The sequence below is a fragment of the Mobula hypostoma genome, chromosome 2 (assembly GCF_963921235.1).
Source record: "Mobula hypostoma chromosome 2, sMobHyp1.1, whole genome shotgun sequence".
NCBI classification, from domain to species: Eukaryota; Metazoa; Chordata; class Chondrichthyes; order Myliobatiformes; family Myliobatidae; genus Mobula; species Mobula hypostoma.
This window is the reverse complement of record NC_086098.1, coordinates 170,419,488-170,434,131: the sequence shown is the minus strand read 5'-3', so window position 1 is coordinate 170,434,131 and position 14,644 is coordinate 170,419,488. Positions and strand designations below refer to the sequence as shown.

Below are 14,644 nucleotides of genomic sequence, written 5' to 3'. Positions count from 1 at the left end.
ATAGCTGTCAAAACTGTCATAAGGAAAATGTTAGTAGCTATTAAGCTATTACGAAAGACTTTGTAGCAGAACACTTAGTGAGAATCAAGGTCCTCAGGCAAAGTCAGTATAACTTTGTGAAAGGAAATCTGTTGAATTTGCTGGAGTTTTTTGAAGAAGTAACATGCACTGTGGGTAAATAAGAACCCATGAATGTACTAAGATACTGCAAATAATTGGGAGAGCTAACAGCGATATCGTTTATTGCTGGGGGGAATATGTCCAAAGTGGAGCAAAAATCAAAAAACTAGATGCTGGAAATCCAAAATAGGACAGAAAATGGTGGAAACACTCAGCAGGTCTGATGCCAGCTATACAGATAATGATCAGATTTAAAAAAAAGGTGCTGATGAAGGGGCTAGGCCCAAAGTTGTCAGCTCTTTATTCCTGTCCACAGATGCTGCCTGACCTGCTGAGTTCCTGTGTGTGTTGCTCTGGTCTCCTTATGTAAGGAAGAATGTTAATGCATGGGAAGCAGTTTAAAGGTTTGCTGGAATGATATTTAGGAAAGGCCGGAGTTTAGGATGAGGGAGGACTTGACTGAAATGTATAAAATCCTGACAGATATTAACATAGTGCATGTGAAGAGGGTATTTCTTCTTGTGCGTTAGTTTAAATTGAAGTCAACACCCCTTTGGGACAGATGAGGTGAATCTTTTCCTCTCCCAGGTTCGGGAGTCTTTGGATCCCTCTTCTCAAAGAGCAGTGGAAGCTGATTGGATATTAAGGCAGATGAAACATAGAAAACCTACAGCACAATACAGGCCCTTCGGCCCACAAAGCTGTGTCGAACATGAAGTGAATTGAAGTATTTGTTGAAAGAGGGAATAAAAAGTCCCACGGATAGATCAGAATTCTCATAGGAGTGAGAATGTTATAAGGGTGTCAGGGTAGCATAACAGTTAGCTAAAGGCTATTACAGAGTTCAATTCTGGTGTCCTCTGTAAGAAAGTTTGTACTTTCTTCCCATGTGTGTGTGGGATTCCCCCGGTGCTCTGGTTTCCTCCCACAGTCCAAAAGACGTATCAGTTCATAGGTAAATTGGTCTTTGTAAATTGATTAGGCTAGTGTTAAGAGGTTGGATTGCTGGATGGCATGGCTTGACGGGCTAGAAAGGCCTGTTCTGTGCTCTATGTATAAATCAGTTAGATTTGCCACAGTCCTTTTGATTAAGGAGTAAACAAGGGCCCAAATGGTCTAATCTTGTTTCTAATCCATATATAGGTAATATTTTCTCTACATTTCCAGAGATAGACAACAGGGGAATCCAAATGTACTGATTTCCCTGTCAAAGAACCTTAAATGCATGTCTCCTCCAGTTAATACAAAATAATTTAAAGTTTTATTGGGGTGCCATGGTAGCATAGCACCAAGCACAACACTATTACAGCCCGAGGTGCTGGAGTTCAGAGTCCGATCCCAGCGCCCTCTGTAAAGAATTTGTACTTCCTCCGGGTATTCTGGTTTCCCCCCACACTCCAAAGATGTACTGGATAGGGTAATTGGTGATTGTAAGTTGTCCCGTGGTTAGGTTAGGGTTATATCAGAGTTGTCGGGGGTTACTGGGCAGTGTGGCCCAAAGGGCTGGAAGGGCCGATTCTGCGCCCTATCTCTAAATTAAAAATTTCATTTCATTTCATTTGTCACTTAATTAAGGTTTTGTTCACTGCAATGAAAGGAAGGAATGCATTTGAAGATTATATTTATAATCCGAGTCTGTGAAAACCACTAACATTTAACAGCCTTTTCCACTTGGTTACTTGGAAGGCGAGTCTGTGTAGTAAACAAGTTATTTAAGGTGGATAACACCTCTGTTAAGCACCTGTGTTCTTCCATCAAAGTACTTGCACATACAATCCACCTTGTTAAAGCAAGCAGTTTGCTTTTGGTTACATCCTCACTGGGAGGGAGATGGCAAACATCTGTCTTCTTGTGTTTCCAACCACAGTGATGATGTGCTCTGTACCAGCGGCTCCAGCAGTAAAGAGTCTGAGACAGGTTTATTATCACTGATATATACTCAGTGGCCACTTTATGAGGTACACCTGCACATCTCATCAGCCAATCATCTGGCAGCAACACAATGCATAAAAGCATGCAGACATGGTCAAGACGTTCAGTTACGTGAGAAAATCAGGTTCATTTATTGTGACCAAACATCAGACTGGGGAAGAAATGTGATCTAAATGACTTTGACTGTACAATGATTGTTGGTGTGGTTTGTGTATCTCAGAAGCCGTTGATCTCTTGGGATTTTTGTGCACACCAGTCTCTAGAGTTATAGAGAATGGTGCGAAAAATGAAACAAAAACATCCCGTGAGCAGCAGTTCTGTGGGTGAACACCTGTCAGAGGAGAATGGCCAGACTGGTTCAAGCTGACGGGAAGGTGACAGTAATTCAGATAACCACACGTTACAACAGTGGTGTGCAGAAGGAGATCTCTGAATGCACAACACATCGAACATTGAAGTGAATGCCCTACAGCAGCAGAAAACCACACTAAATTCCAGTCCTTTGGCCACTGTATTAGGTACACACCTATACTTAATAAAGTGGCCACTGAATGCATGTTGTGAAATATTTTGTTTTGTGGCAGCCATACAATGTAAGACATGAAAAATTACTCGTAAGTTACAATATTATTACTAGGGACCATTGTGCCATTCCCTTGTACAATAAACAGGGCTTTTGACCTCACAATCTACTTCACTATGGCCTAGCACATTATTGTTTGCCTGCACTGCACTTTCTCTGTAACTCCTTGGCTTTATTCAGCATTCTGTTATTGTTGTCCCTTGTACTACATCAGTACACTGTTTTAATGAAACAATCTATATGGATGGCATGCAAAGCACTGTGCCTTGGTACAAGTGTCACTAATAAATCTATTTAGAATGTAAGGAGAAACTACTGTGAGAATGACTGATTACTTGGTGTTTATTTTAAAGTGCTGTTTGGATTTATTCTTTGGAATCTAGAGCATACTTATATTTTATGTTTACTGTATTTTCCCATGACTCACTTCGACGTATGAGGAACACCAATTAGTCGTGCTGATAAAGCAGTATTTTATGGGAACTGATATGTCCCAGTTGGCCATTGAAATACAGAGTTGTCCTTCAAAACAGCTCAGTTTGTCCTTCAAAGCCATCGTATTTCAGTGAGTCCACATCAGATCTGCTGACCCCACTGCCCATTGAGGGGGCTTTGACGTTGCTCCAACACCAGCCCATCCCTGCACCTACCATTCACTCTGCAGCACTCTGCTTTACAAGCTGCTGCCCTTCAAGGGCTCAGTACTCACCAAATTGAATAAAGTTCCACTTCAAAATAGAAGAGCATTCTGACAGGCTGCATCACTGTCTGGTATGAGGGGCTACTGCACTGGACCAAAGGAAGCTGCAGTCGGTTGTAAATCTAGTCAGCTCCATCTTGGGTACTAGCCTACAAAGTACCCAGGACATCTTTCAGGAGCGGTGTCTGAGAAAGGCAGTATCCATAATGAAGGACCTCCAGCACCCAGGGCATGCCCTTTTCTCACTGTTACCATCAGGTAGGAGGTACAGAAGCCTGAAGGCACACACTCAGTGATTCAGGAACAGCTTCTTCCCCTCTGCCATCTGATTCCTAAATGGACATTGAAGCTTTGGTCACTTTTTTTAAATACACAGTATTTCTGTTTTTGCATGTTTTTTTAAATCTATTCAATATACGTAATTGATTTCCTTGTTACTTATTATTATTATCATTATTTTTTTCTCTCTGCTAGATTATGTATTGCATTGAACTGCTGCTGCTAAGTTAACAAATTTCATATCACATGCCAGTGATAATAAACCTGATTCTGATTGTGAAATAAGTTTTATATAAGAGCAAGTTCATAGTTCTTTACTACAATGAGATTTCAGTCTGAGTTAGCACAGGAATTTCTGTTCTCTGTCCTTTCTTGAAAGATAGAGTCATAGCAAAATACAGCACAAAACAGGCCATTTGGCCCATCTAGTCTGTGCTGAACTATTTAAATTGCCTACTCCCATTGAGCTGCACTGGGACCATAGCCCTCCATACCCCTACCATCCATTTATCTATCCAAACTTCTCTTAAACAATGAAATCAAGCTCACATGCTTCACTTGTACTGGCAGCTGGTTCCACACTCTCATGACCCTCATGAGTGAAGGAGTTTCCCCTCATGTTTCCCTTAAAGCGGGTTAGTTTAGGTGTCCATTATGAGAAGATGTTGAAGGCGTGTTAGAACTTACAGCACAGCACATTGCAGGTCCTCCAGTCCACGATGTTGTACCAGCCTTTTAACTTATTGTAAGATTAATCTAATCCTTTCTTCCCCTAAAGCTCTCCATTTTTCTATCATTCATGTGCAGTCATCTGTCTGGAGAAGATGTAAGTGGGAAAAGAGTAGAACAGGGCAGAACGAAATGTGCTGGAATCGGTCATTGGTTTATTATTGTCACATGTACAGAGGGGGTGAAGAATTGTTTTGCATGCCATCAATACAGATGGTTGCCTTATATCAGTGCATTGAGGTAGAACGATAGGCAGGCGATACTTGAATGCGGAATAAAGTATTACAGTTACAGAGACGGTGCAGACAGACAACAAAGTGTGAGATAGTTTGTGAGGTCAAAAATCCAACTTATCATACTAGATGTCCATTCAGTTAGTCTCACAACAGTAGGATAAAAGTTGCCCATGAACCTGGTGGGGTATGCTTTCAGACTTTTGTATCTTCTGCTTGATGGGGGGGTGGAGAGGAAGAAGCAAGGATATCCGTTGTCTGCTTTACCCAGACAACCAAGGGTAGACAAAGGCCATAGAGGTGAGGTTGATTCCTGTGATGTGCTCAAATGTGTCCGTAGTTTGTTGAAGTCACGGGTAGAACAGTTGCTATACCAAGCAGTGATGCCTTCGGATAGGATAGTTTCAATAGTGCATGGATAAGGTTGGTGAGGGTTCTGTGAGCGAACTCAGCAGACAAGAGTTGTGTGAATTCGAAAATGAACAAGTAAAACCCAAATTACAATATATCTGACTTGGCTGGAGAAACTCTGGAGGAATGTGGGATAAAGCGTTTTGGAGATAAAACTTGGCAGAGAAATATTGAGCCGTACAGAGGGTCAATGTTATCCAACCGGAGAGAGTCATTTTCCTCTCCCCCTACTCAGCATCATTATGTGCCATGTTGTATGATGCGGCCGATCATAGACTCCTTGACCATGATTGTTCTTGGCAATTTTTTCTACAGAAGTGGTTTGCTATTGCCTTCTTCTGGGCAGTGTCTTTACAAGACGGGTGACCCCAGCCATTGACAATACTCTTCAGAGATTGGTTATTGATTAGTCAGGTCGACAGATATTATGTGGAGAAGACAGGAGAATGGGGTTGAGAAGGAAAATAAATCAGCCTTGATGGAATGGCAGAGCAGACTCGGTGGGCCAAATGGACTAATTCTGCTCGTGGGTCTTATAATCTTATTGTCCTAAACATTGGAATTAGCTCTCATTTTATTTATTTGAGTATTTTTGTGGCGGCAAGAAAATAAAATCTAACCCCTTTTTTAAAATATCATTTGCAGTTAAAAAGTTGGACCGTTGAAGAATTGCAGAGGAGACTCGCGTCACTGGACCCCACGATGGAGCAGGAGATCGAAGAGATTCGCCAGCGCTACCAGGCCAAGAGGCAGCCCATCCTGGATGCCATCGATGCCAAAAAACGACGGCAGCAGAACTTCTGAGACTCTCGCAGGAGTTCCCACCAGCGGGGCAATGGGTTGAACCCGCTCAAGGCTCATTGAAGAAGCATTGTCTCCAAAGCACACATGCACACACATTCACACACATTCATACACACATACATGGACAGATACATACCACACAACCTTTACTGTTACTTTGCACATACAGGTACACACACATTTAGGGGGAGTATACAGATTTGCACTCATTCCCTCTCCCTCTCCCCTTCCCCCTCCCCTTCCTCCTCCACCCTCCTTCTGTCCTCCCTCTCCCTCCCCCTCCCTCTCTCCCTCTCCCTCTCTCTCTCTATCTCTCCCTCTCTCTCTATCTCTTTCTCTCTCTCTCTAACACACACACACACACACACAAAACCATAGACTCTCACGCAGACACAACAAAACAGCTCTCCTACCATGGACTAATAGGCACGTTGCCCCCTCTAACCTCAGGTGTCTTGCTTATGGTTAAGTGGCTTATAAAGAGCCACCACCAGGATGAACATTGTTTTTATTTTATTTTTTAAAAACTATTTTTCTAAGATATTTTTTCCGGAAGCCATCATCATTCTGAGAAACCTTAAGCTATCTATTTTAAACAAATGAGAGGAGCTCCCCAGATTAACACTTTTCAATACGGCTACTGTATATCAAGGCTTCGGGCCTATTCCCAGTCTCCACTCATCCCTACCTAACCACTAAAGGTTGACTTTGAACTATGATGGAATATCTATCTCCAAGACATGAAATGACATGAATCGCTGCATTCACAGAAACGTTCTGTTTCTCTCCAATTTCCTCTCTTGGAGTACTGTGCTTTACAATGCCCTCCACAACCAGAAGACCCAGTGATCTCTGCTATTGTAAATGCTCGAACTGAGACAAAGGCACCAACTAACTTTTGTTAACATTTTTAACCCTTAAAATTTTGTTTCTTACAGCTTTTTCAGCTTTGTAATTTGTTCTGTCGAAATAATGAGGTGGTTTTGACAGGTGGAACTTGCTGCATAACGTTAGGATGAGCCAGTGAAATGTTTCTGAGATTGCAGTTTCTTTACTCATGTGGTACACATAGCAACCAACTTGTTCCCTGCAACAGAAATATCTGTGGAGGTTTAAAAATCTTAGCGGGTTAATCAGCATCTTTGGGGGCGAAGGAGTTAACTATGCATCAGTTCCCAGTGAGCTCCCACAAGGATCAATGAAATAATATTGATATCAGGTTTTTTTTTAGAGAGAGGGGTTAATAAAGAAACAAGCATTGATCATGGCACAAGAGGAGATCTCCCCTGCTCTTAGACCGTAGATATAGGAGCAGAAATAGGGCATTCGGTCTATCGAATCTGCTCCGTCATTTCCATCATCGTTGATTTAATATCACTTTCAGCCTTGTTCTCCTGCCATCTCCCCATGACCTTTGACATCCTCACCTATCAGCCTCTGCTTTAAATATACCCAGTGACTTGGCCTACACAACCGTTTTTGGCAGTGGAGCTGTGGCATGGTAGCGTTACCTAGATCCAATTCCCACTGCTGCCTGTAAGATGCTTGTACATTCTCCCCGTGACCACGTGAGTTTCCTCCCACAGTCCAAAGATGTACTGGTTGGTAGGTTAATTGGTCATTGTAAATTGTCCTGTGATTAGGGTTAAAGTCAGGCATCGCTGGATGGTGTGGCTCAAAGAGCCAGAAGGGCCTGTTCCGTGCTGTATCTTAATAAAATTACTCCGGTTCACCACCCTCTGGCTGAAGAAAGCTACTCTCGCTTTCTATTTCTCATTGTTGTTGTCTTTGAGATGATTTTAATAGGACCTTTTATCTCCAGCTGACAGTGCAGATAGGGCCACAGCTTAGTGCTTACCTGATAATGTGACACTCTCCTGGCACGGCACAGGAAGTTTTACCCTGGGTATTATGCTTGTATTATGCATTAAGACTCGAACTTAAGATCATTTCATTCCAAATGAGAGTGCTGGCACCTTTATAAAGTGGCATTTCTGGACTGGCATCCATGTCATTCCAAACCTTTCAGTTCAAATATTATTTGTAACACACACAGGAGCTCATCAGGTCATGGAGAGGAATAAACAGTCGACATTTCAGGCCGAGACTTTTCATCAGGACTGGAAAGGAAACCAGAATAAGAAGGTGGGGGGAGGGGGAGTACAAGCTGGCAGGTGAGAGGTGAGACCAAGTGAGGGAAAACATCATATTCTGCAGATTCTGGAAATCAAAGTTCAAAGTAAATTTACTTCAAAGTATGCATACATTTTCTTGAGCAACGCACAAAATGCTGGAGGAACTCAGTAGATCAGGTGGCATCTGTGGGGCGGGGGGGAAGTGACCAAACAGTTAATATTTTGAGCCAAGGACCTTCCTCAGGACACCCATCCTGAAATGACTACTGTTTGTTCCTCTCTACAGGTGCTGCCCTGACCTCCCGAGTTCCTCCAGGATTTTTGTGTGTGTGTGCGTTGCTCAAGATTTCCAGCATCTGCAGAAGTCTCTTGTGTCCCAAATATTATTTGCGGCATGTAAAATGCCCTCAGATCCTTTGGGTGTTTAAGCAGTTGTCGTTACCTTTGCTGATAGTGTTAAACGCCGCTGTGCTGGCCCTCACTAGGCATTGCTGTGGTGCCAGTATCATCTACTTGATATCCACAGCACCTTTTCCTAGTATGCGCTAGTATTTAGTCCATTACTGCTTCGTTTTGGAACCAATTGTTCTTTGGTTCTGTAATTACTCATGATCAGACTGCCCTCTAAATATAAACTGGTGGAAATTCATAGTTTATTGAAAGTAATGCTCAGCAATTTAGATGGAGCCCACCATCAGAATTCATTCCTCCATGAACTGTTGCTGACTAACTTCGTTTCATATCTTATTACAATATTTACCCCTAAATGCTCACCCTCCTTCTTAGCGTGAAACTTTTCCAGGCAATAAGCTTTGAACATTGATAGTAGAAATGATAACTCGCGCAGTATTTTGTTTTTTATTTTGCAGTGTTTAACCAGCTGACGTGGGATTTAGCACAAAGACAAGAAAATTTGCAGAAGCTGGGAATCCAAACAATGCACACTAAATGCTGGAGGAACTCAGCAGGTCAGGCAGCAAGTGTGGAGAGGAATAAACAGTTGACGTTTCAGGCCGAGACCCTTCATCAGGTCCTGTGAAGAAGCATTGGTTCCACAACATACATTCATGCACCACAGGTTCTCACACATAACTTGCACTGTAACTTTGCACATACAAGTGTACACTCACTTGAGTGAAATATACGGACTTACGCTCATTGTGACGCATATGCACACAAAGAGAGGAATATGCACACTTTCTCTCTCTATCTTTCACATAGTCCCTCTGGCTCCCTCAGTGGCCCCCCTTCACTTTCCTTCTCTCACCTCCCTCCCTCTCCCTGTTCCTCTCTCTTGCTCTTTTACTGTTTCATACACGCATATACACCCTTTCACACCAGAGATAAGCATCAAAATAAAACAGCTCCCATACCATGGACTGTCTAACCTCATCCTTGTGTTCTGATGAAGGGTCTCTGCCTAAAGCTTATTCCTCTCTCTAGATGCTGCCTGACCTACTGAGTTCCTCCAGTGTGTTACTCTGGATTTCCAGCGTCAGTAGAATCTCTTGTGTTGACGAGGTGTCGCTGGGTTGGTTCCCCAAACCAAGGCAGCTGTGTCTTTGCTTGATGATAGTGTGTATCACCTAGCTCACCCAGGGCAGGTGGACGATACATGACTTGCCTTTACCTCTGTGCAGATAAAATTTCACAACCACAGTGCTTGCTGCTCCTCCATTTGCAAGATGCCTCAACAGGTCCATCCTGCACTTACCATGAAGCAGATCTCAGATGGATTAGAATGGCTCTGGTTTCTGTTGCATGTTGTGCATTGTGTCAGCTGCTGGCAGCAGGCTTGCCTTTTTGCTCCCTGTGCCCAGATCCAGTACCCTTTTCCCATCCATAAGATGTAGGAGCAGAATTAGGTTATTTGACCCGAGTCTGCTCGACAGCTGATTTATTATCCTTCTCAGCCCCACTCTACTGCCTTCTCCAATGATAACTGCTGTGAAATCCACCTGTGTACCTCTCACACAGTGTTTTACAGTGGCTGAGTAGCCACTGTCTCTTGGCTTACCGCAGCTTTGATCAGCACAGTGTATTAGCAATGTTGATAGAGATGTTTCGGCAACAGACTTGGAATATGATGATCTGTGAACTTGCCTTAGAAAATGCACACGAATTAGCTAATTGGGATCCACCCTGGAACATATCCACACTTGTTGAATGTACAGTGCAAAGAATTTACTCATCTTGTGAAGATCTACATCATTGTTATATTTAGGGTGTGAAAAAATAGATTTTCACTGGTGTTTTTCAGTAAACTGGATTGAAAGTGTTCAATTTCAAACTGTTTGAGAAGTGCTAATGAGACAGAAATGGCCCATGTTCCTCTGCTTGTGGCAGCCCCATACTTGCTTTCTGTAGCTTGTTACGATGAGAAATTTTGACTTTTTTTTTACCTAAGTCTCTGCACCGTTTTAAACATGAGATTCTGCAGAGGCTTAGATAGAAATAGTTTTGCAGAGGGATCAAGAACTAGATCAACGGTTCCCACGGAGCCATACCACTAACTGAGGAGTCCGTGGTCCCCAGGCTGGGAACTTCTGAACTAGAGGGATCGAGGGCACATAGTGAAGTGACTGGCAAAAGGGGCCAAAAGTGACACAAGGATTGTATTTTACCTTACACAGCAGGTGGTTGGGTGCCGGGTACAATCATGGAGGTAACGGTGGTGCTGAATAATAGAGTTGTGTAAGAGAATCTGCAATACTACAGGGATCAAGTGAAACTAGTTGTGATAATCTGCATGAGTTTTCATTACAGCCACAATTCTCACCCTCATTTGGCTATAAAGTCCTCTCCTGGAAGAAGAAGCCATTTTGGCCTTTCAGGATGTCTCTGAAAGAGGCAAGTCATTTTTGAATAGTCCCCCAACACTTGCTGCCTTATGCTGTCTCCTAAAAAAAAATGACATGTCAGATTGTAATCAATATGCAAAATAGAGGATAGAAGCAGGAGGAGGTTATTCCATATTCCACTCAATCAGGGTTGGCCTGTCCTTCACTCCCAATTACCACTTTCTGTAGTACCGTAACACCTTCGATCAAATTTGATATTGTCATCCAAGCAGTTTCTGTGGGAGAGTGCTCTGCATTCATGCTTCCTTGCATGTGAAGAAATGTTTCCTGATTTCAGCATTCTTTGGAAGGCTCTAATAGTAAGGCTGTTCATTGTTTGGAATCCCCTAAGCCACTAAACAACTCTGCCTGACTCCCTACCCTATCTTGGGTTAACCCTGGTGTCGCACCATGTAGTAACACTGCCTGCTCTCGTTACCCCCGGAATTGTTTTCCCTCAACTAACTAACTCGAGTCAGTAGACCTCAAAAGATATACGAGGAATGTAGCATGCTTAAGACCCATGATAAATTAAGGAAATTGTTTTAACACCCCGAGTGTCTTGATGTTCTATAGGTGGTCCCGTGGAATCTACTTTCATTACATTCTGGACTAGATTGCATGTAACACTGCGATAATGGAACTTGCTCTCAGCTTTGACGAGCAGCGCACTCTCAGGTACTGAAACCCCCTTGGCCTTTATGAGCGATGTTGCAAGGACAATGAGGTTAAGGATTATAATCATGCAGTATTTTATTCATCTTTCCCCCGGGTTTTGAAATTAATTTCCAATCTACTGTTGACAGTGACCCCCAACTTTCACTGTGTATAATCATGTTTAACATACTTTCTCTTTTAAAACCCAGACACACTGTATATATTTGATCAATGGTGCAGAGACATCTACGGAGAGGTACAAACAGTCAGCTTTTGGGCCAAAACCCTTCATCTTGTGTTCAGGAAAATTAAATTTGCTTATTTATTTTAAGTGAGTAGTGCCTGTTTTACTCAGGGCAAAATAAAAATGTAAGCTAAACCGTGAGTTTAACCCAACATTAGGTCACTCTGGTCTCCTCACTCCTTCAGCTAACAAGTATGAAAAAGAAAAGCTGTGACAGACAAATGGAGAAGTCCATGACATTAAAGAATGTAGGTGTTACTGAGCACAATTATACAGTACGTGTGCAGATTTTACCTGACATCTTCCCCACTGAAGCACTTGAACCATAAAGCAAGATTTAAAGAGCAACCAGAGTTGGAAGTGGACCTTCCCATTGCCTATTATGACTTTCCTATCCAGTGCTTGACTTATAGAGTCATAGAACGCAAGAACACAGAAACAGACCATTCAGCGAATCTAGTCGTGCTGAACTGTTAATCTCCCTGGTCCCATACTCCTGCACCCAGACTATAGCCCTCCAGACCCCTCCCATTCATGTCCTTATCCAAACGTCTCTGAAATATTGAAGTCGAACCCACATCCACTATTTCCACTGGCAGATCATTCCACACTCTCACCACCCTCTGAGTGAAGAAGTTCCCCCTCATGTTCCCCTTAAACATTTCACCTTTCACCCCTAACCCATGACCTCTAGTTGTAGTCTCACCCAACGTCAGTAGAAAGAGCCTGCTTGCAGGTTATACCCCTCATAATTTTGTATACCTCTACTGTATCAAATCTCCTATGTTGACTCTCCCTAATCAGTTACATACAAGGAATGTGGAGAGCAGACTCACCTGATGTTGGGTTAAATTAGTTAACTCTGTGTTAGTTTTTTGTGGTTATGAACATGTAAAGCCAAGTGCTTACCTAACAGTGTTAGTTACCTATTAACTTGAATTCATCCTGCATGACAGAGGTTATTGTCTGCAAGTGTTTGAATTACCAGCTGATTTGGGAAAAAGGAGGAATGACCCTTTCCTCAATCTGCCCCTTTTTAATCTGTGACCTCAGACTACAGCTATGGCCTCTTCCCCTCATGGTCATATTATATTGGTTTGTGACCACTTTTTAAGTGCTGATCAAAGACTGACTGGAGCCTCTCGAGCTTTCTCACTAACACCAAGCATTGCCTCAACATGGTAATAGAAGTAGCCCTTCTTCCCTCCAACGCAAGCACATACAGTCCCTCAGTGTCTTTCAGGAGTGTTGATGTGCATAAGGTAGACTGATTAAGTAATTTCATAAATTAACAAAGGGAGCCTTTATCTTTCGATGGGGTTTATCCAGAAAGTGAAGGAGCAACTTTAAAATTAAAGCTGCTCTACTCATGGATGAATTGAGGAAACATGACAAGATCTGGCCCTTCCCCTCAATTTGCTATCCAAACGTAATGAAATGTTTCTGATGTTTTGGGAGCTCCGGGCTTCAATCTCAGCCCAGGAAGCTGGTCTGTCCTGCAGCTCAGAAAGAGTTGTCCCAATCTGTTCCTCACCAATCTCTCCTAGACCTAAATATTGATTGATTTTTGAAACTGTTTCCAATGGCCTTTCAGGTCATGGGCAGCCTCTCATAACCTGAAAACAGTAACTTCTCTTCTCTCAGATTCTTGATCCAATTAACCTAAATCTCTGAGTTCTAGCCCTCCTGAGCCTCCCTGATAATTATGAGCACCTCTATTAAATCTCCCCTTAGCTTGCATGCGCCTAAAGGGATGATTGTAGTAGCCTCATGCCTGGTGCGTCATTTGTAAATTTCCTGTCCATTGTCAAGCATCCTTACTGGCATGGTACGTAAAGTTGACTGAGCACCAGACCGTGGGGAATACAGGAGCTCTGTACCTCTGTAGAGCTCTTCTCACATTCACTTGTTTAAAATACCACTAGTGATTCAAGTTTTGTTACAGGGACTGAAAGCTGGAAGAATTGTGCTGTCATTCAGAAAGGTTATTGTGAATGCAAGTCCAAAATCCATCAGCTTAGAGGTAAATTTGGGGTGGGGGTGGAGAAGAGACTGGTAAATTAATGTGGGGACCATTTGAAGAGCGATTTTCTAAATCTAATGAGACTTTGCTATATTGCAGCCAATTTACAAAAGGCTAAGTCAATGTTTGAGTCCTTATCATGAAAGCACTGGGATGGAAAGACACGAGTAATTGGACTTTCCAGTTTAAAGATTCAAACAGTTTCAAAGAGATGTATTGTCACAGCAGGTTCTGAACATTTGAATTGGAGATCAAATCAGTCTTTTTCCTGTGTGCATATTATATAAAATGTTCAATTTAGATGTGTATGTTTGTGGGTGAAGAAAAGTTTGTAAATTTTACTGTCTTTTATTCTGATTTAATGTTGCAGCCACTTTGTTCTGTAAACTTTGTTTTACTATGTTTGACAACGATAATGTCAATTAAAATAAATCGTTGGGAAGTGTTTGAAGGGTTCTTTCTTGATCTGATAAAATACAGCAAGGTTGCACAAAATGCATCTGAATTCTGAGTTATACTAGACAAGCTCGGTGAGGGTTCAACTCTCATTGTTGTTTGTACGTTCTCCCCATGACTGCATTTCCTTCAGATGCTCTGGTTTTCTCCCACATTCCAAAGGCGTACAGGTTAGTTAGTAAGTTATAGATGTGCTACACTGGCACTGAAAGAAGCATTACAATGTTTGAGTGCTGTGCTCCAGTACATCCTTGGACTGTCCTGGTTATAGATGCAAACACTGTACACGTGACAAATAAAGCCAATCTTTGATGCCTAGATCCCTCTGACCCCAGAAGAACAATGTCAGTAGAGGCACAAAAGACTGCAGGTGCTGGAATCTGAGAAACTCAAACTTGGATGGTCAAAGTGAAGTTTATTGTCATGCACAGGTGCAATGAAAAGTTTACAATGGCATTGTATAAGTTTAGTTTTATCTTTATCAACTTTATTTGTCAT

The 14,644-nt window shown here is 42.3% G+C and overlaps 1 protein-coding gene across 1 annotated transcript in view; it reads left to right on the top strand.

The window, feature by feature from the left end:
• Positions 1 to 14,182, top strand: part of LOC134342665 (serine/threonine-protein kinase 3/4) — a 226,417-nt gene extending 212,235 nt beyond the window's left edge. Inside the window, exon 11 of the mRNA XM_063041055.1 lies at positions 5,633 to 14,182. Coding sequence (XP_062897125.1) covers positions 5,633 to 5,791 — 159 coding nt within the window. The 3' untranslated portion in view covers positions 5,792 to 14,182. The remainder of the gene's footprint in view (positions 1 to 5,632) is intronic.
• Positions 14,183 to 14,644: the final 462 nt, after the last annotated feature.